Here is a 19,849-nt window from a genome sequence, read left to right on the forward strand (position 1 = left end):
GCTGGGATGGGAGCCCCAGTGCCAAGAGACTCAACAGGTGGACCTCACCTGTGCACAGAAATGCATACGCCCAGGCCCAAGTAGGCACCTACAGAGATGGCGTTCAGTCAGTCAATTTCCCAGCCCCTCCCAGGAAAGGATGGGGGAGAATGTGGAATTCTTTTTGTAACAGGCCTTTTTTTAAAATTTTTAAGGACTTTGGTTATTTATACATATGCTTCAGTTTCTCTTCCTTAATCTTATGAGAAATGCAGTTCATTTCCCTACCTTGCATCATTTCCCAAACAGGAGAAAACAAAAACTCTAACAAAGAGACAACACCTTCTCTGAAAGTTGGACCAGTTTAGAAAAGCTTTCACCCCTCAAAGTGGCCACGGTGGGGACAAGCTCTCTCCTCCACGAAGACCAGAGAGCCACTTCTCACATGTTTGATTCCCCCTTTTTTCTGACCAGACGCTGACCTCACAGGGACCCTGGTGAACCCAGCCAGAGACAGATTCATAGCTCGCCCCCGCAAACAAGGGGAGGTGACCAGCTGGACCTGGGAAGATGCCCTCCCCTCTTCCCCTGCAATGACCGTGGCAGGCACTGCAATTAAGATCCTGAACCGTGTCTGGGTGTTGACGGTTTAAACCAGGTGACCGGTGTCGCTAGGCAGCGGGCTGGGCCATCCCCATGCTGCACAGCCCCGGCCCCCTGCGTGAGGAAGGAGGCCTGGGCCTTACCTTGACCGTCAGAGTCATCAGGATCTTCCTCTGGGACTCGGGCGGCATGGGGTCATACTTCTCTGCCCTCATGCTCTCGGGCTGCAGGACGTAGCCAGTCCGCCCATTGAGGGAAAACAGGGCGTGATTCATCTGCAGGTACTTATCTGGGGAGGAAAGATAACTGCTGATGAAAGTGAGGCAAGAAAAGGGGCCCCAAGGTGCTGGGTAGGGGATGATTTATACCTTTTTCTGAAAATAATTTGAGGCAGCTGTTAAAACAGGTATCAGACTCAAAAATATGGGTTTAAAAAATCCATTAAAAACCAGTGTTGCAGGAAGAAAATATGGGATTAAAAAAATCTCACAGTAGGGACACCTTTGAATGTATTCAAAGCTAAAAATTGCCACATACAACAAAATTTCCATAAAAGTTGATGTGCTATAGAAAAATCAATTTAACTCAACTGACAGGTAAATATCTCTATATAAATTTAACCTATTAAGAAATCTGATGTGCTGTGAATACCTAAACCCCCTTAGAAAAACTGGGTAAGAAGCATGAATAAAGTCTGCAGAAAAGAAAACACAAATGCTTCTTAAGTACATGAAAACCTGGTTAATGTTACTCATAAAAAGAGAAGTTACCAGTAAGGGAAGCTGTGACTACAATGTAACATCAGTTTTCACCTATCGAAGACTGAAAAGTTTTGCTAAAACTAAGTTGGTGAACTTTTGCCAAAAAGGGTGTAAACGTCTCGCCTGCTTGCACTCCTGCCTGCAGTTCCCATGGAGGGCAGGGTGGCTAAGTGTCTTCCCTCAGACACTCCTGGATACAGGTGTTCAGTGGTTTTCCTCAGGGCCAAGTTGATCAAAGCTGTTTGATCCACCCTGCACTTCTGAGAATTCTGCCCCACAGATGTGCTCCCATATCTGAAGTGAGGCTCACGTAAGATTACAGGGGGCAGTGCCGTCTGTAATAGCAAATGAAGGGAAATAACCTAAACGTGCCTCAGCAGGGGATCAGTTGAAGACCTTATGGTTCTGTTCGGTGGAATCCTATGCAGGCACAGAAATACAGAGCAGACTCCTGATAAACAGGTCCTCCAAAGAGGCTTAAATAACCACCAAAGTGCAAAGCACCATGATTAATGCCACCCTTTACATAAAGAAGTTGTGCGTGTTGGCTTCTCCCAGCATATGATTATTTCCAGAAGAGAGCCTGAGCAGCAAGCCCTCAGAGAAGGATGGGCCCGGAGAGGGGACCGGAAGACAGCCACTGAACACCTGAATCCATTTGCCTGAAGCTCAATTCCTAGACTTTTAAATTACGTGTGTGGATGCATTTCCTTTCTCTCTTAAACCGGACTGACTCTGCGTCTGTCACTTGCCATCACGGAGCCCGTCACACAAGCACCTGGCATGCCCAGCGGTCCCCTTCATCACTCTGTTCAAGGGGATGGGCCTCGCGCTAGCGTGCTGGCCGAACTCTGACAATTCCTAAGACAAACTGCGCGCTCTGGCCACCACATCACACCGGTGGTGGCCCCAGCAGACTGTGCCTGGAATAATGCTCCGTCATCTCAGATTTATTGGCCACCATCAGCCCCCTTTTACCTGGAGTCTGGAAATTGAGCGCCACCATCTGGGAGCCACACAGCCAGAGGCGGAAGGGGTCGTAGTTGGAGGAGTCCACCCGCTGTCCCTTGGGGTAAACGCGGGTCAGGCCCTTTTGATTGTATTTCAAGAGATCATTGGGTTTCTGTCTGACGATGCTGTCAGCCTTTGTCTCCACGAAGGAGCGGATTTCTCGGAAGTCGGGGCTTTCTGCACAAACAGAGGGAGTCGCATTTATTCTGTGTCTCGCACATTTTCTTAACGCCTCATGTACTGGCAGGATGTGCAGGTCGTAAAATGAAACCAGGAATCTCTCCCGGATGAGACATTCAAGTGGTTATGACCATACTGCCATAATTGGTTCTGCTTTGGGCTCCTCGCCTCTGGTGGGGGTGGGTCCCAGATATTAACAGGGATCCCAGTGTTCCCACAGCCTTTTAGTCTAGGATTACTGTAATTTACTTTTTTTTGTTTAGAACTACCAGCAGCCTTGTACAAGAAACCACAAAAGCAGTGCAGTTACAGAAAGGGGCGGGGGAGATGGGATCAGCAGGGAGGAGGAGATCTGAGGAGTGGAAGGTGTGGACATTGGATCTGGCTTCCTCATCAAAGGTGTTGCAGGCACAAGATGAGTGAACCCAGCATCTTGGTGGAGGGAGAATCGAATGCTAGCAGGAAGGGATGTGACAGGAGAGGGGACGCCTGCGTGGGTGAGGGGACAATGAATGGGAGGAGACGTGGGAAAACGCAAACTATTCTTTGCTTGGATGAAGCTCTGCTGCTTCACATGCAGCTGTGGTAGGAGAGCTCTTAACACGCTGAGCGTGGCCACGTCTGGTTCAGAGCTATGACATCTTTCCCTGCGGGTGGAGGTACGCAGGGACCAGCCTCCCAGGGACCATTAATGCTGAGGTTTAGTACTGCTTCTCTGGTCCTCTGCCTTGGAATTACAGATTCTTGAGATCAGAGACAGGAGTTGCTCAAAAGGAGGAAGAAAATATGAACAGGACCATTATTAGATGAAAGAACTTGCGACTTTGGAGGATTTGGTAGGGGATCCATTTTTGCATCCTTATGCAGCAGGCCAAATAATGGCCCCCAAGGATATTTAGGTCCTGGTCTCTGGAACCTGTGACTATGTTCCTTATATAGCAAAGGGACTTTGCAGATTGATTAAACTGAAGGGCTTGAAAGGGGGAGATTATCTGGCCCTAAATGAAACCACAAAGTCCTTATAATTGAGAGGTAGAGGGGGATTTGACTACGTAGAAGAGAAGGCAATATGACCACAAAGGTAGAGACTGGAGTGACATGGCCACAAGCCAAGGAATGCCAGCAACCATCAGAGCTGCAAGAGGCAAGGAACAGATCCTCCTCTGGAGGGAGTGGGGCCCTGCTGACACCTTGATTTCAGCTCAGTGATACTGATTTTGGACCTCGGCCTCCACGACTGTGAGAGAATAAATACATGTTGTTTCAGCCACCAAGTTCGTAGTAACTTGTTACAGCAGCAGAAAAACTAATCCACCCTTTAAGAGGGTTTGCCTTCTGAAGATACCAGAAGGGCCTGTTTCACCAGCACCCTCGCCCTGAGGACAAACTGAAGGGGAGGTTCCCACTTAGCACAGGTAAGACGAGTAGGAAGGGTTTTCACAACGCCATACTCAAATGGAATCAAGAGTTTTCACCGAGGCTGGGGGGCAGAGTGATGGGAGACGGTACCTAGGTTGTCCTTGGTCTTGCTGGTCGGTTTGCAGTAGACGACCAGGTCTGAGAGCTCGATGGCGATGGACTGGTTCTTCTCCCAGTACTTCATGTTGTTCTCCTGTGCGGAGCCAATCTTGAGTTTCAGCCCTCAAGCCGGCACCTGCAAAATCCCATCCTCCCAGCCCCTGGCAGGCGTCTCCCTCCCCTGGGTCCCCTCTTCTCTTTGGCCCTCACACAGGCTCACATCTTAAATGCGGTGGAAAGTTCTCCTTTCCCCTGCCCGTCCTCTTACTTTGGAAATTCTCCACCAAGCTGCCTCCACCCAGGATCGGTGTCTAGCTCAGTCTCTGACCACAACTCTCGAGAATACAGGGGAGCGAGGGCTCTTCTTTGTCACCACCCCTCTCTCAACCCTCTGCTCTTGGCCCGCTGCCCTATCCCTGCTCATGAAACCACGCTGTTACAGTTCATCAGATTCTAGTTCTCCAAGCCCAGGACCTCTCTAGGCCATGGCCTCCTCGTGCTCGCTCGCTGTCCCCTACACCCCACCTCCCTGCAACGTGCACCTCTCTGTGCAAAGGACTCTCCACGGCCCGGGCCACACACCAAGGACTTGGGAGCCACTCGCCCTCGGAGGACCCACGGTCAAATCCATCTCCAGGTAAGGATGGGCTCTCACTCCACTCCAAACCAGACAACCCTCTCTGGCCTCACCAACTTCTGACCCTTCCCCCCACTGGCCAAGCGGGGGAACCCTAAAGAGAATATCGTTCGCAGATGATAACATCCACCATCTGGGAGGCTGCTTAGCTTCAGGCAGTGCACACGAAGTGCTTGATGGATATCATACCTAAGCCCACACACTCCTGAGAGGTAGAATTTATCTCCACTCTTCCACGACATTACAGCACACACAGAGGTGGAGTAGCTTCCCCCGGGCTCCACAGCAGGCCGAGACCAGGTGCTTAAGCAATCGGCCTCACCTGTGTTACCACTCTGCTTCACCCCCGCTACACCCTCAGCCACCAGGTACGGGAGGAGGCCTGTCTGAAAGGCCGCCAGGTTCCCATCCCGGGTCCCTCTGAAGCACAGCAACGACGTCCTGGCCCCTCATCCTGCCGCCCCCATCCTCCTCCCTCCTCTGCAGGTCCATCGGATCCCTTTTCACTTCTGGACCCCGCCCAGATCACTCCTTCCCCAGGACGCCTTCCTGGATAACTCCATCCAGGACTGGGAAAGAGATGCTGCATCCCGCAAGCCTTCCAGCCTCACTTCCAATGCCTCACCCGGCCTTGGCCTTGCACTGTCTCTCGTCCGACTATCCTACGTTGGTGCCTTTCAACACGCGTGTCTGGACCAGTGTCCACACTGAGACATGTCCCTTGGGAGCAGGACCCTGCAGGCGGTGAGTCTTCTGGTGACAGGTGGTGGTTTGGTGACAGGAGCATCACAGTGGTTACAACTGTGGGGACTGGACTCAGAGGCGGGTTTGAAAGCTGGCCCGATTTGCTGGCTCTGCCGACAGGGCAAGTCACCTAGCCTCTCTGTGCCTCAGTTTCCTCAACTGTACGATGAGGCTAACTTGAATACCTAACCTCCTGGAGCTATTGAGATAATTAAAGAAGGAGGCCTCTGCCCTCGCCGATCATGTGGCAAACAAGGGGTGCGACACGGATTGCCCCAGAAATGCCTTTCCGGGCCAAGGACAAGAGCATCCACTTTTTAAACAAGCAGGTGCGGGCACCCAATTTCTTCTGTAAGAATGCCTCCAACTCATGACTGCTGGCAAAACTCCTGGGGCCCAAGTGGACCCTGGCAATGACCAGCAAACAAGCTTTTTACATGAGCTCCGGCAGCAGCCACGTCACCAGGGAAGATCTGAACGTGAAATCTGCCCTAGCTCATCGAAGCACACCCAGCTTTCACCAGCCCTTCCCACGCTCCCTGAATGTTCCTGGGCACAAAGCAAGCTGTAGCAGCAAGGCTCAAAGGGCTGGTGTGGGTGGGATGGGCACGGAGCAAGAGACAAAGAAGGTGTCAGCCAGATAGTCTACGGCCCGATGCTGTCAGGGAGACTGAAGCACAATCTAAGCTCAAACCTCAGGTGTTCTTTCCTAATCCTTATGTCAGTTTGGCTTTATCCTCTTAGTACACACTTTTCCCCGCAGGTTATTTGGGGAGAGGAAACCCTAGCAACCACACAGCTCACTTCTGATGACAGTATGCCCGCCTGAAGTAAGGGTGGATTGAGCCAAGCCACAGCTGTGTCAGAGTGTGGACCTCTGGCCTCACCAAGCACAGAGCCATGATGGGTTATGGGGCATCCGTTTTTTCCTCAACCTCAGCAGAAAACAGTATCAGTTCAAGATGAAATACCAGTTGCTACTGCAAACTTGTAGAACAGTTACTCTCCAGACCCACAGACTTTGCCCATAGGCCATCTCAGAGTTTGAAATCACAACACACTTCATTGGTCAGGCTTTGGAAACTCACTGACTAGATGAATCTTAGTGACTGGCCTTCTGCCATTTGACTGAAAGAAGCCAGAGATGATGTAAAATTACCGAGCCCTGAGCAGGTTCCTAGGGCCTCGGTGAGGAGCTCCTGGCAGTGAGCTGAGAGCACACCTCGTGCTGCTTTCCCAGCGGCAGGATGGATCCACCTTGCTTGTTCCCACACCGGCAAGCCCTGCAGCTGGTTGTGTTCAGAGTGGAACCTTTGTCAATTCTGCTGACTCCTGTTTTGTTTTGTTTTTTAACATTCATGTGAAATGTGATAAGACTAAGCAGATGTAAAAGCTAACTAAAAAGGAATGTCGATCCAAGGCAGAGAACAGCAGCCTTCAAGAGCTAGGCTTGGTTTCAGAAACCGTCATGTGCTGGGGAATGAAGAGGACAACCTTCAAGTGAAGTCACATTTTCCTCCATTAAGAGAAGGGGAGAGAGCCAGGAAGCACCAGGCCGAGGGTGTCATCGCCATGCCACTTCCCTCTGAGCCCCACACTCAGGTGGGGCTTGAGTGCCTGAGAATAAAGTCTACAGGGAACGGGGGCTAAAGGCTTCCTCCTCACTAGTGTTTTTCTCCGTTCTCAGCTACACGGGCCTAGAATCCCAAATACTAGAATATGCTCAGGACAGTCATGTGCTGGCAAATGGTGCCATACAGATCATGATGACAACCACTCAACTGACAATGAAAACATACCTAGAAGAAGAAAGGAGGAAATTATCTTTCAAATGAACCCCAGGACAGTGGCAACCCCCTGTGCCTCGGAGCTGTACTGCGTTGGAGGCACCAAGGGCAGATGAGGTGGCCCCACGGGGGAAGTGGGAACAGCCTTGTTGGCCACAAGCTCGTGGTTCATCCCAAGTGACTGATGTGATGACATGACAGGTCTTGCAAAGAATAAGGACCCATATGTAGGGCCTCTGACTAGATTCTGGGAAAGACAGCAGGCCCTGCCAGGGAGGGTGCCCATCTGAACAGCTCTCTGCACAAAGTCTTCTAAAGAAGAGGACTTTACTCCAGGGTGTCGAAAGGATGAGTCAAGGGGCCTCTGGAGACCACAGACTGGCCAAGTTGCAAAGTCCTCCCCAGGGGGAAGAAAAAATCAAGCCAAGTACACTGGAGGAGGGAGACTGATCAATTATAACCAGAGGTCAGAGGCATCCAAGAGGTCCTGAGAAAGCCTTAAAATCAGTCCTTTGGGTCAAGATTGGCCATAGAAGCAACTGAGTACATGGGAAACCCTAGAATTTCTTCCCAGTTCCGTGGCCACAAGAAAGAGAAGACAGCACCTTGCTCCATCATCCAAGACACAGCAACACTTGCCCATGTCCTCCTGGCAAGAAGACAACGTGATGATTAAATCCTGTGTGACCTGAGCCCTTGCCGTGTGTCAGGCTCTGGGCCAGCACTTTCTATGCATCATCTCCTTTCATCTTGTGAGTTGGGTATCTGGCTCCTCATTTTACTGACAAGGAAACTGAGGCCCAGAGAGGTGTGGTTACCTGCCCAGGGTCCAACCCTGCCAGGATGCAAACTCCAGTTGGCTTAATTCTATACCTCCTGTTCTTACCTAGAACCTCGCCCTTTTCAAAAGACCTCCAGACAAACCCTAATGCTCCATTGAGGATAAACCCTCAAAAGCTCATTCCCATCTAGACTGTAAGTCCCCCCCACAAGGATACAAACTTCTGGAAGGAAAGGGCTGTGTCTTGTCGATTACAGTATTCCCAGGGCCCTTTCCAGTCCAGAGACGTGAGCTCAGTGAACATGCACTGGAAGGATCCAGGCTGCTTTGAACAGTATTTAGAAACAAGAAAACGTTCCAAATGAGGAAGGCAAAACTTTCCTGTTAAGACACACAGGGCCCAACAGGCCCCAAACATCAAGGGGGCCTGCACATACCGTGAGTCTTCAAAGGTTCAAACCAGACCCAGCTCCGCAGGTGGACCTCCAATACCCATTTCCTCTCCACAGTGTCATGTTGTCTGAACACCCCCTCTCTGCCCCCTGAACTCTGTGGGGCCACTGGGCCTGCTCCACTGGCAGCCCAGACCCACCCCACCTCAGCAGAGTACCACAAGTCTGAGAATACCAGGCCCACCTGAGCCCAGGTGAGCAAAAGGCTTACCTTGGTGTCGATCTTCCAGGTGATCTCCCGGATGCTCTGGAACCACTCAAACAGCTCCTCCACCTTGTCTGTGGCAAACTCCACCGGAGGGTCACCCTGCTTCTTGGGCTCCAAGATGAGGACGAAAGGCTTCTGGTTCTTCCCCTGTGGGGCTTTTACTTTGGGAAAGGATAACAAAAGGCCTCATCAGCCTGTTTGAAAGCCAAAGAAGACCAGATTTCCACTTCCCCAGGCCACTTCTCTTATGACCCCAACCCAACCATCATCGTCAAAGTCAGCGCTGACTGGGACGTCTACCTTGTATCAGGTAGCGGTCCACGTCTTAATGTGCAGTTCCTGTGAACGTGACCTTATTTGGAAATGGGGTCTGTGCAGATGTGCGGAAGGACCTCAGGATGAGATCGTCCCGGCATTTTGGGTAGACCCTAAATCTAGGAACCAGTGTCCTTCATCCGAGAAAGGAGAGGAAATCTGAGGCAGAGACACAGGGGCATCAGCTGGCCATTGAAGATGGAGGCAGAGACTGCAGTGATCAGCTTAAGCCACGGACCGCCAGCAGCCGTGAGCAGCTAGGCATGGAATAGGTTCTCTCTATAGGGCAAGTATTTTCTGGAAAGAGAAAATGAAGGCTACGAGAGGAGAAATTATCGGCCAAATGATATCATCAACAAAGATCTCTGGGCTCTCACGTGCCAGGCACTGCTCTGTATCTTATTTAAGTCTAATCGCAGCTTTTTGGGGTGCTACTCCTGTTCTGCTCATTTTACAGGAGGGGAAACAGAGACTTGTGGAGGCAGAGTAACCCATGGAAGGTCACAGAGCTGGTAGTGGCAAAGCTGAGGCTCAAGTCAGACCTGACTCCAAGCTCCCTCCTCATCACCCTGAGCCACGTGCCTGTGCAAATTCATGGCAGGATGATACAAAGGGTGACAGCAGGGAGGGCACGAGCCCCCAGTGCCCCAGATGCAGCTTGTCTGATAACTCGCAGTGGAAGCTCAGGCAGCTTCTGTGGTCACTATGGGGCTTGGTTTTCTCATCTGTTAACTGGAACTGGAACCAAGAATCCTTTGCCCACCTGCCTAGGCTAGCGGACTGACAGACTGCAAGGGGCATGGAGGCCGGCTACTGAGACACAGGCTGCTCAGAGAAGAAAGGTGCTCTGACTTCTTGCCCAGAAAGTCTCTCCTCACTGCCTTCGGCTCCTTCGTCTGGAAGCTGCTATATGCTCCCTTAAAAGGCCCAGGAAGCACCATGCAAGTCACACCCCTGCCACCACGGTTGAGGCTGTGGGCTCCCTCATGCACCAGACTCTGAGGGGGAGGCCAGGTTTCCTGACGCCCAGCTGAGCTGCCAGGAAACTGCAGCTCTGAGAGGGGAAATAACAGGCCCAGGGTCTCGCAGCAACTGAGAGGCAAAGCTGGGCTAAGAACCAGACACCCTCAACTCTATGCTCCACTGCAGCCCAGCCAACAGCTCAGGTCCTCCTAGAAAAGCACGGGAGACCCAGGCAGACCCCTGCAATGAGGACGATGATGCTGGGAATAACAACAGCCAACATTAGTCCAGCACTTAATATATACGCACCAGGGTATATAATAACACCAGATTATAGCGCTGTACGGACGTTAAAAGCATAGCAATCAAGATGTAAGATGACAGTCATTGACCAGCTTGGCCCAATACTCAGCTTCAGCATCCAAGTCGAAGCTAGAAGGACCCAAGACAGCTGACTCCCTGTCTGGAGCGGTCCTGAGGCCAGGCTGGGGGGAAATTTGGGTGGGAATCTGGGCTGAGACCATGTGTGCACATACCAACATTATAGGTGTTGAGATCCAGTATTCCTCTGCAAAGAGACCCTAAGGGATTGTCTTCAATAATCTGTGAAGAAACAAGACATAACTCACATTCGTCTTAAAGGGAATAATGAAAAGATAACCAGTTTCCAAAGCACACCGTTTAGCAAAGGCACTGCCTGTGGAACTGTTTAAAATGCATTTTCATTACAGGCTACGTCCACGGGGAGAGAGCTAAATAACGAAGCGTGTTGCTGATGGGGACCCAGCAGCGAGCAGGTGCTGGCAGGTTCAGTGTTTCATTTTCCAATCTGTAAAAAGGCGCCTTGTGAATTCCAGAGCAGGTTTCGAAGCATTTCCATGGATCTGGTTTCAGAAACACCCTAGACCCTTTCTTCTGACATTATCAGGAAGTGGGACTGGCCTCCTTTCCAAGCCCAGCTCAAGAACCTCTGTGGCTCCCCGTGTCCTATGCGAGCAACACCTAAGCTCTGCAGTCTGGCCTCAGGGCTTTCTGGGCACTGCTCAGTCTTCCAGCTCTTCCTCTCCGCACATTTGAACCATCCCAGGGGTCAGGTGAGGTGGGGAGTTTCCTGGTCTCGGGAAAGCTGGAAGAGCTGTGTATCTGCCCATCACATGTACTACACCACCCCTTCCCCAGGCTAATGCCGACTGTGCGGGTAAAGGGCAATGCGGGATGGACACAGCTGGGGAGCCGGGGGCGTTCACGTCTCTGCCTCAGGCCGAGCGCAATGAACAAAACTGTGTTTCCACTACCACACCTTTGCTTAGGCTGTACCTCCCACCTGCAGTTCCCTTCTGCTGGTCTCTGGCTGCTGAACTCTAACTTAACTTTTAACACTCAAAGGCCTCTTCCTCCATGCAGCCTTCCTAAAGTGCCCCGAGTCTCTTAGAAGAAAGTCTAAGATTCCAGCCTTGGAGCACTGCTGTCACACTGAAAGTAGCTGCTCTTCGAGCCTTCTGCGCAAGAGGCAGAGGGGAACAGAAACCAGGTTTGCAATGTCACCAGGAGGGCCTCGACTCACCTTTCCCTTGGGCCAGCCTGCTTACACCAAGCACATTCTGAATGTCAGGCTGGCCAAACGAAATGTTGTATTCGCAAGCCGCTTTAAGCAAAGGACATGGCCGTGGCCGTTTTCACTGCAGAGGGAATCCTGCGTATGCAAAGCCTTCCAGCCCAGCGCAGCCTGATTTAAACCTGACTGTCTTGTCACAGTGACCGTCACCCACAACTCGGGGGACAGTCCCAATTTCCCCGTCACTCTGCTGTCCCTGTTCAGGAGCTCCTTGGGGAACACAGGACAACGCATACAAAACGTGGAGCTGGCTCAATGGACCCCCCAGAGCAGGATCAGCGGGTCCCTCCCTGTGATGAATGATGGAGACTCACCTGCTTTTCCAGCCCCTCCGCGTCAGCTGTTGAAATGTCTTCAACGTAATTGGACGGGAAGTACTGCTGGATTCTGGTTCCGTAGTCTCCTTTCCACCTATACGGAAACACAGAGGGCTCAGAGGGCCTTGACCGAGCGGTGTTAAGGATCATCACTGCTCACTAGCTCCCAGCCGATGGGGGAGGGGGAAGGTGGCAAGTGACTGAGTGTCCGGAGGAGGGGGTCGTTATCTGTGACAGCGGAGCGTATCAAACGGATCCTCGGCTTTTTTTTTTTTTTTTTTTTTTTTTAATCAGCAAGTGCTGGGGGTCACGTCCTCCCCTTACCATGATCCTAGTGTTTGGTCAAAGCCACCAAAAGTCAAAAGTTTCAGTGCTTTAAGTGGACATCAGATGCCATACAAGACGAAAGCTCAGCTCTAGCAGAGGCCCAGCCCCCTTTCAGGGAGGGCTGTGAATTTAGAGACAGGGGTGGGATAAGGAAGGTTCTGGAGCCAGACGGCCTGGAATCAAACCCCGTTCCACCACCAGCTACGAGGTGCTCTGTGCCGCAGACCCTCCATCTGTACGTGGGGATCATCCCAGTGCCTCCCTCAGAGGATTTTATTGGGACTATATGAGTTAACATACACCACAAGCTTTGAGTAGCACCTAGTACATATTCAGCGACCAACAGTGTTGGTTCTTGTTACTCAGCTAAAATCGTGCCCCCCACCCCTGACCTTCCCACCTCTGTAGCAACACTAATAACACGAGACATAATCAACTTTTGTACGTGTCTTGATTCAACCAAACTGGCGGCACCTCCAAGATGTGCTGCCAGGTCCGGTGCCTGGACATGCAGGGCTCCTCCTCCAACCCCTCTTGTGGGCCACTTTCTGCAGCCAGGGGGCTCCTTCCAGAATGCCCCTCTGACCCCACCATACCAGTAGCTCCCGAGGCATTCAAAATTAAGCCTAGACTGTTCAGCCTGGCAATCAGAGCCTGGAATGCTATAGCCCCAGGGGCTCCTGGACCCCGACTCCTACCTCTCTGGGACATGAACCTGATATTCATTCCACACCACCTGTGGCCACCTCCCCCTGTGGCCCTGCCATGCTGTCTAACTTCTATGCCTTGGTCCGTGCCCTTTATAGCCAGCTTGCCCCTAACCATTTAAGACTCAGCTGAGGCCTTCCTCTTCCAAGGAGCCTTCCCCGACTGCCACCTAGGCCGAGTGCTCCTCCTCTGTGCTCCTTGGCATCTGTCCCCACAGCTGTCAAACCACTCCGCACCTTATATTTAACTTAACAGTTATACATCCATCTTCCCCTGTACGTGAGACCTTTCTCGGTCTTAATCAAATCTATCCTCGGGGGCACTTAACAAATGTTTGTTAACCTGAATAAGCAGAGAGGACTGGCTGTCCCACGACCTGGTGGAAACACAGAATTGCCAGTTGTGAGCCTGTTTCACACTCTTTTCACCTTCATTTCTCCAGACCTATCTCCGGCAAAGTCTGGCTGTATTCAGGGCGACTGTATGGACCATTTGCCCAGAACTGAATGGTTTATACCTGTGGTCCAGATGTCGTATCAACAGCGCATTCCCTCCACTCTAGAACGCATCCTGGTTTGAACCACAATTATTTGGTCCTCTAGTCTGGGACGATGCACAAAAATGTGGTCTGAGGCAGACATCCCACTAGGTGGCAATACTGTCACCAGGGAGAGAATAAGAAATGAGGGGACCTCAGCTGGGCATAAGGTTTACCCTCAGTCCCTCACTAAAGGCACTTATTCCAGTCTCTTAACTCATCTTGAGACAAGATCTCTGGGGATCCAGGTAAGAAATGGGTTGGAAAGAGGGGGTTCTCCAAATTAAAAAAACAAACAAAAAGAAAGTCTGAACACCTCTGGATCTAGCACATGAGTAAGTAAAAAGTGTGGCCTCTTGAGTCAGAAGGCCTGGCTTCAAATCTCAGGCTGCTGTGTGACCCTGGACAAGTTACTGCACTTCTCTGTGCCTCAGTGTCATCTATAAAATGCAGGTAAGAACAGAACCAACCTTACAGGGTCACTGTGTGCATTAAATGAATTATTTCAAATGAAGTGCTTAAGACAGTGCTTGACAGTGCTCCATTCAGGCTGCTATTCAGATTTCTAAGTCAGGTCCAGCTATCTTGCAGGAGGAAGAGGTGCCAGTTTTGTGAGGCACTTGAGTCTCTGCAAGTGCTCATGGTTATGAACAAGTCCTTATGGGTCTAAGGTAGGAATCATCCCATGAACCCACTTGCCTAGGAACCCACTTGCCTGGGGAACTATGGATGGGCAGAGAATTCTTATTCCCAGGTGAAAAAGGGGAAGAGATAACTCAACCCTCAAACACCCAGGTGCCTTTGGCCTAAAAATGTACCTCTTCAATCCAGGATGGGGCCATTGCATAGCGCACGGCACTAAGCAATAGCATAAGAATTTGAATTTAAAATAATGCACAGGCTTGTGCTGTTTAGTAGCTGGACCTTGGAAAGCTTCATTCACTGCATCTATAAGTGGGGATAATCATAGTCCTAACTGCAGGGTTGTAACAAGGATTTGGTTAATGTATGAAAGCAGTTAGCATAGTGCTTGGCACACAGACCTCAAGAAATGGGAGCTGCTATTATAATTAAAATAATACATAATATGATGTGATGATATGATAAAGGACATGATCATTGTTATTGTTATTTACCCACTATCCTGAATACAGCATGCATCAGTCACCTTCCCGCAGAAAGTACAACAGGTCAGAGCCAGCCCAGAACAGCAGATAAAGGGGCCAGAGCTCCCCTCAGCCTTACCAGCCCCCAGGCTCCTTGGAGACATTGTGGATGAGGGCGCCACGGCAGAAGCTCAGCTCATCGCTTCGTTTGGCTTTGTAGTCATACAGAGCTTTCACGGTTCTCTGAGGCTTTCAGGGAAAACAAGAGGGTAAAGGTCAGGCCAGGCAACATGAGCAGAAGGAGGCGGTGGCATTTTCTGGCACATTTGGTTCTTCTCAAAAGAGAGGGAGGCTTTAGTCTAAGGTTACAGCGCCATCTGCTGGTGAAGGGCTGGCACTGCCAGGGAGCCACAGCGCCGAGGACGTATACCAGGGAGTGGGGATGGGAACTGGCCTAAGTCAGAGCCTAGGGCACCTCAGAGTGAGCCAGTATTGCTCGATTTCCTCAACAAGGAAAGGACATGCCTTTCACATTAAACCACAACCTCCTCCTCTGAAGTCCTCAGGGCCTGTGCTCCCGGAAGTGCGTCCTCCCGGAAGTTCAAGCTCAACACCGCTTCTGGACATCCCCAAGTCTCACCAGCATCTTTACCTGGGCCAGTGATCCCCTAACTAGGATGCTGACATTTTCCAAGAGTAACTGAGGTGCTCCTCCATGAAATTCACCAAAAGGGGGTCTCTGCACTGGCAGAACTTCGGACAAAATTTCTCTTCAGTGAATTTGCTTTAATGCCGGCTGCTTGGCAAGCATAAATCAATGACAAAATGAACACCCACACACACAGCAAGCAAACACTAACAGGAAAACCTCAGAAACCACCAGCCTGTTTAGATCAGCAGCTGCCCCTCCCCCAACCCAAGGAAATGGGGATGGGGGTTTTATAAGGAATCCATAAAACCGCTCCTCAGAGCATGGGCTATGGAGTCAGACACGTGGGTTAAAATCCTTGGTTTGCCCCTTCCTTACCAGCTATATAATCTTGAGGCTCTCTCAGCCTCAGTTTCCCCGTCTGTGAAACAGGAATTAAAACTTTACATACTTCACAGGGTCATTGAGACTATTAAATGAGATAATGCATGAAAGGATAAAAATGACAATAGCTAGCATTTCCTAGTCAAAGCCCTGTTCTAGGCCTTTTATCTATAATGTCTCCTTTAATCCTCACAACAACCCTAACAGGTAGGTAAGCAGTAGGAGTATATCCTGTTTTACAGATGAGGAAGTAGAGGTGCACAGAGGTACACAAAGAAGTATCCTTGCCCAAAGTCAACCAACTGGTAAGTGACTGAGCAGAGAAAGAACCCATTAATATGAGTTACTGCCATGGTTCGTGATGTTCCATAAGAAGCAATGTGGGTTTTACGAGCTTTGCCATAGGAACCTCCAACCAGAGCTTTCGCCCTTAACTCCCCCACCTGCAAACAGTGCAGGCTCTACCTGTGCATCCTGCTTCAAGGGCAGACTTAAGGACCAGAGCCACATCTTTCCCCATGAAATTCTATAGGTCACTGCCAGACTCCAAGGCCAAAAGGAAGGTATAGCCAGTGGCAGAGGGGGGTGCCATATAACGGCTTCCACAGGAGCAAGTCTCCAGCCTGAAAGATGGCAGGAGAGGTCCTCATGTCAGGTCCCTCATGAACTAGAGAAACGAACCACCACTGGATGACGAAGCAGGCATGTGGCACAGCAAACTGGCTAAGAGTGCACTCCAGGGAGCATCCAAATCCCAGCTCCACACCTTCCTCAGCAATTATTCAACCTCTATGTACCTCAGTTTCCTCATCTGTACAATGGGCACAAAATGGTCCCTAATGCCTGGGGCTGTTACGAGGACTGATGAGCCATCACGTGCTTAGAACAATGCTCGCTATGTGGTCATCAGTATGTGTTAGCTGTTATTACTGATCTAATCACTCCAGTTCTGAGAGCTCATTTAAAGGACATAAAGCAAAAGAGACCAAGCCTCACAGGTGAGGAAATTCAGTTTAGTGTTAATGAGAAGAGCACAGCCTAGAAACAACCCAAATGGCCATTGATGGGGACACAGCCAAATGGGCAGTTACCCAGAATATTCTACAGCATAAAACACACTCTCTTTTTAAGTTAAACTTCTAGTCCATATACTTCATCTAAATTTTTTGGCCTACCAGGTTTAACAAAAATGGTCATTAAGTAGCTTAGCAGTGGAGAAACTCAACCTGTGGCCAAGCAGCAGGTGAACAAAGCAGAATAAAAATGGCAGGTGCTGGTGGTGGTGACTATAAAATACAACTCCATGCGGACAAAGACCAGAACGGACAGCACACCCAGAAATGCAGCTACTGCACTAGGATGGTGAGACCAGGGCTGATTATTTTTCTTCCTTTCAAAGTGTTTTTTTTAAATTGTTACATCATTTTTTCAATCACAGTAATAATAATAATAATTTTATTTTGAAGCACTCACCATGGTCTGGCAGCTTGCGATCAAATTCTGCATACAATCATGTTTTACTTGGCTCACTTAGTGTAGGAAGACTTTCTCTACAACTTGGTTTAGTTGCCAGGATTTTATAATGGGGAGATTTCACATCAAACATCCAGATTACTGGCTTGTCTTGAGAAATCAGAAGACGCAGCCTGATCTCTGGAAAGGCAGCCATCGACTCCTAATGGGGGGCGGCTGCCCTTGAGATGGGCTGTGTGTCCCCAGTTTACCGTGGCCTCCACCAAACCCTGACACCTGGCTGACATGAGGCCATGTCATTCTCATACCCAAAGCATCTGTCACTTCTAATAAAAGTTTTTGCTATTCAGCCAAGTCCCCTAATGCCTTTCACACCCAGTTCCATTCACCCACAACTTTTCAAGACTTCACTTCTTGCTGAAAGGGATTTGCATTGGCCAAGGATTATAAGTTTAAACAAATTTCTCTCTGGATTTCTAAAGAGCCCACCAGCAGGGCCCCTTCCTAAGTGAGAACTGTACACTAATCGTGTACCAGATACCCCCCCAAACAGAAAATTCACCACCGTTCTTCCACTGCAGGCTCAAACTAAATTTGAGATGAAACCAGGAGCTGCAGGCTAACAGTAAAATCCAGGCCCACCTGCATGAAGTTACACAGCAGCTGGGGTGGGAATGTAAGATACCGTTTGCACTGCGAAGAGGTCACTGAACCAAATGGAATTTATGAACACCACAGGCTCAGTCACTTAGCAAGAAACATTTGAAAGACTTTTAATTAGAAGCTGTGTGGCCCAAAGGTGGTTCATCAAACTTCAGAATTTTAGCAAAACAGTCGCGTTTGGATGGAATTCTATTAACCTCTTCCCTGAAACTAGATGTCGTATTGTCAATCATCATTTTCTTCTCAAAAAAACATTTTGGGGGGCCAAGTTTTCCAAAATGCTCCCTCACTCTCTTTTAACTGGGGGGTGGACCCCATATCAATCTAGTGACTAAGGAATAGCGTGAATTGGAAGTTTGGTACTGTACCATGGAAGGATTGATTTCACTGGGATCCACATACATCCTGCTGACGTCATAGAGGGAGTTTATATCTCTTTCCTGAAAAAGAATAGAGAACAATAAATGGAGCCATCCAAGCTCCCGGGACAGCCCTTACTTAGAACAAGGATGCATCCTTGTGGTTTCCTGCCCTCTAGTAGAAGAGCTGAAACCTCACAATTTACTCACCTTGCGGGTGGAGACAGTAAAAAGCTATTAAGTTCCCCAAAACTTGGAAATTTTACCCCAAAATGAGAGCGGCCCCCATGTGGGCCTGCGCTGTGCTCCTTTGTAAGAAAAAAACACACACCCTGAGATCCAGTGGTGTGCTGGAGCAAGCTCACCGCTCTTCCTGACCGCCTCTCAACGTCGGCAGCTTGACGCTGGCCACGGTGGGAGTACTTACACCACAGAAATTGGCAGATGCCACAAACCAGGGCTTCGTTTCACAGAGAGGTGGGTAAACCTCCACCAGCACACACTGAAGGTCCCTCCTGCCCTTCCTCTGCCTCTCACTGCCCTTTAGCCCCACCAGCCACGTTTCCGTCTCGTGCACGCCTGCTCCCCCACTGGCTCCCCCGGAACTGGCCTCCTGCACAGCTTCTCGGCCAATCCGCTCCCTGGGCTCCCTTCTCACCCTCTGCAGGAGGCCTGCTCCCACCTCTGTGGCCCCAATCTAACGAAGTGCCCCATCCCTTAGGCACACCATCCTGTTTTCTCTTCTTCACTGTAACTCACCCTGCCCGGTGTGTGTGTGTGTCACCCAGCTCCCTTTTCTAGAGCCCCAATTTCCCAACGCCGATGGTGTTCCACCATACTCCCAGTATCTAGAACAGTTCCTGGCACATGGTGCACAGTAAATGTCTTTTCAATAAGTTAATGACTCTGTCTGATAGGAACTGAGACATGGTAATCAGATTGGCTGTCTTCTCTGCTCAGAACCCTCCAACAGCTCAGAAAAAAAGCCCGTGTCTCACAGTGGCCCTACACCACGCAGTTCTAACCTTATTTAGTGCTGCCCCCGCCCTGGCTCACTCACCAGCCACAGCAGCTTCCTTTCTGTGCCTTCAGGCACGCTCTCACCTCAGGACCTTTGCACTGGCTATTCTTTCTTCCTCATAGCTGCGGCCTCCCTCCTCCACCTCCTCTTGTGTCTGCCCACATGTCTCCTTGTCAGCGAGATCTTCCTGAGCACCCTTGAGAAGTGCAGCCCCTTCCCCATCACTCTATCCACTTATCCACCTGCTCAGTGTGTTTTTCTCCATAGCACTTATCACCCACCAGCTGATACATGCTCTGTATATATTTTTAAATTTCATTTGTTGTCTGTCTCCCCTATGCTAGACTGTAAGAGCCCAAGGGCAGGGTCTTTGTCCACGCTGTGCAATTTTGGACGTAGAGCCGTGTGGGACACATGTCAGTGCTCAAGAAAGGTTTGCTGAATGAACAAACAGATGAATCATAACCTCAGACAAGATATTCCACCCAATCTTGAGTGAGTCAACCACCTACCATATTGTAGCGCTCCAGGAGCTCGGGGGTCACGGGGTAGCGCAGTTTCATCTTCCGGTAGAGTGCGTGCTTCTCGTAGTAGCTGACCAGCTCCACGAGGCTCTCGAAGTAGGCGGAGGTGCCCAGCACGAAGTGCCGGCCGTCCCGGTTGATGCGACAGTGCTTCACCTTGCCCCTGGCCCTGGGGGGAGACCACATGGTGCTGACATCCTGGCAGCCAGACGGTGGCCACATAAGC

The 19,849-nt window shown here is 50.3% G+C and overlaps 1 protein-coding gene across 1 annotated transcript in view; it reads right to left on the reverse strand.

The window, feature by feature from the left end:
• Positions 1 to 19,849, reverse strand: part of PLCG2 (phospholipase C gamma 2) — a gene marked incomplete at its 5' end in the record, with an annotated part of 162,428 nt that overhangs the window by 24,840 nt on the left and 117,739 nt on the right. The window contains 9 exons of the mRNA XM_079724278.1: positions 726 to 871; positions 2,322 to 2,531; positions 4,044 to 4,146; positions 8,665 to 8,822; positions 10,476 to 10,542; positions 11,869 to 11,965; positions 14,690 to 14,799; positions 18,088 to 18,159; positions 19,612 to 19,792. Coding sequence (XP_079580404.1) covers positions 726 to 871; positions 2,322 to 2,531; positions 4,044 to 4,146; positions 8,665 to 8,822; positions 10,476 to 10,542; positions 11,869 to 11,965; positions 14,690 to 14,799; positions 18,088 to 18,159; positions 19,612 to 19,792 — 1,144 coding nt within the window. The remainder of the gene's footprint in view (positions 1 to 725; positions 872 to 2,321; positions 2,532 to 4,043; positions 4,147 to 8,664; positions 8,823 to 10,475; positions 10,543 to 11,868; positions 11,966 to 14,689; positions 14,800 to 18,087; positions 18,160 to 19,611; positions 19,793 to 19,849) is intronic.

This window comes from Hyperoodon ampullatus (assembly GCF_949752795.1).
Source record: "Hyperoodon ampullatus genome assembly, chromosome: 18".
Classification (NCBI taxonomy): domain Eukaryota; kingdom Metazoa; phylum Chordata; class Mammalia; order Artiodactyla; family Ziphiidae; genus Hyperoodon; species Hyperoodon ampullatus.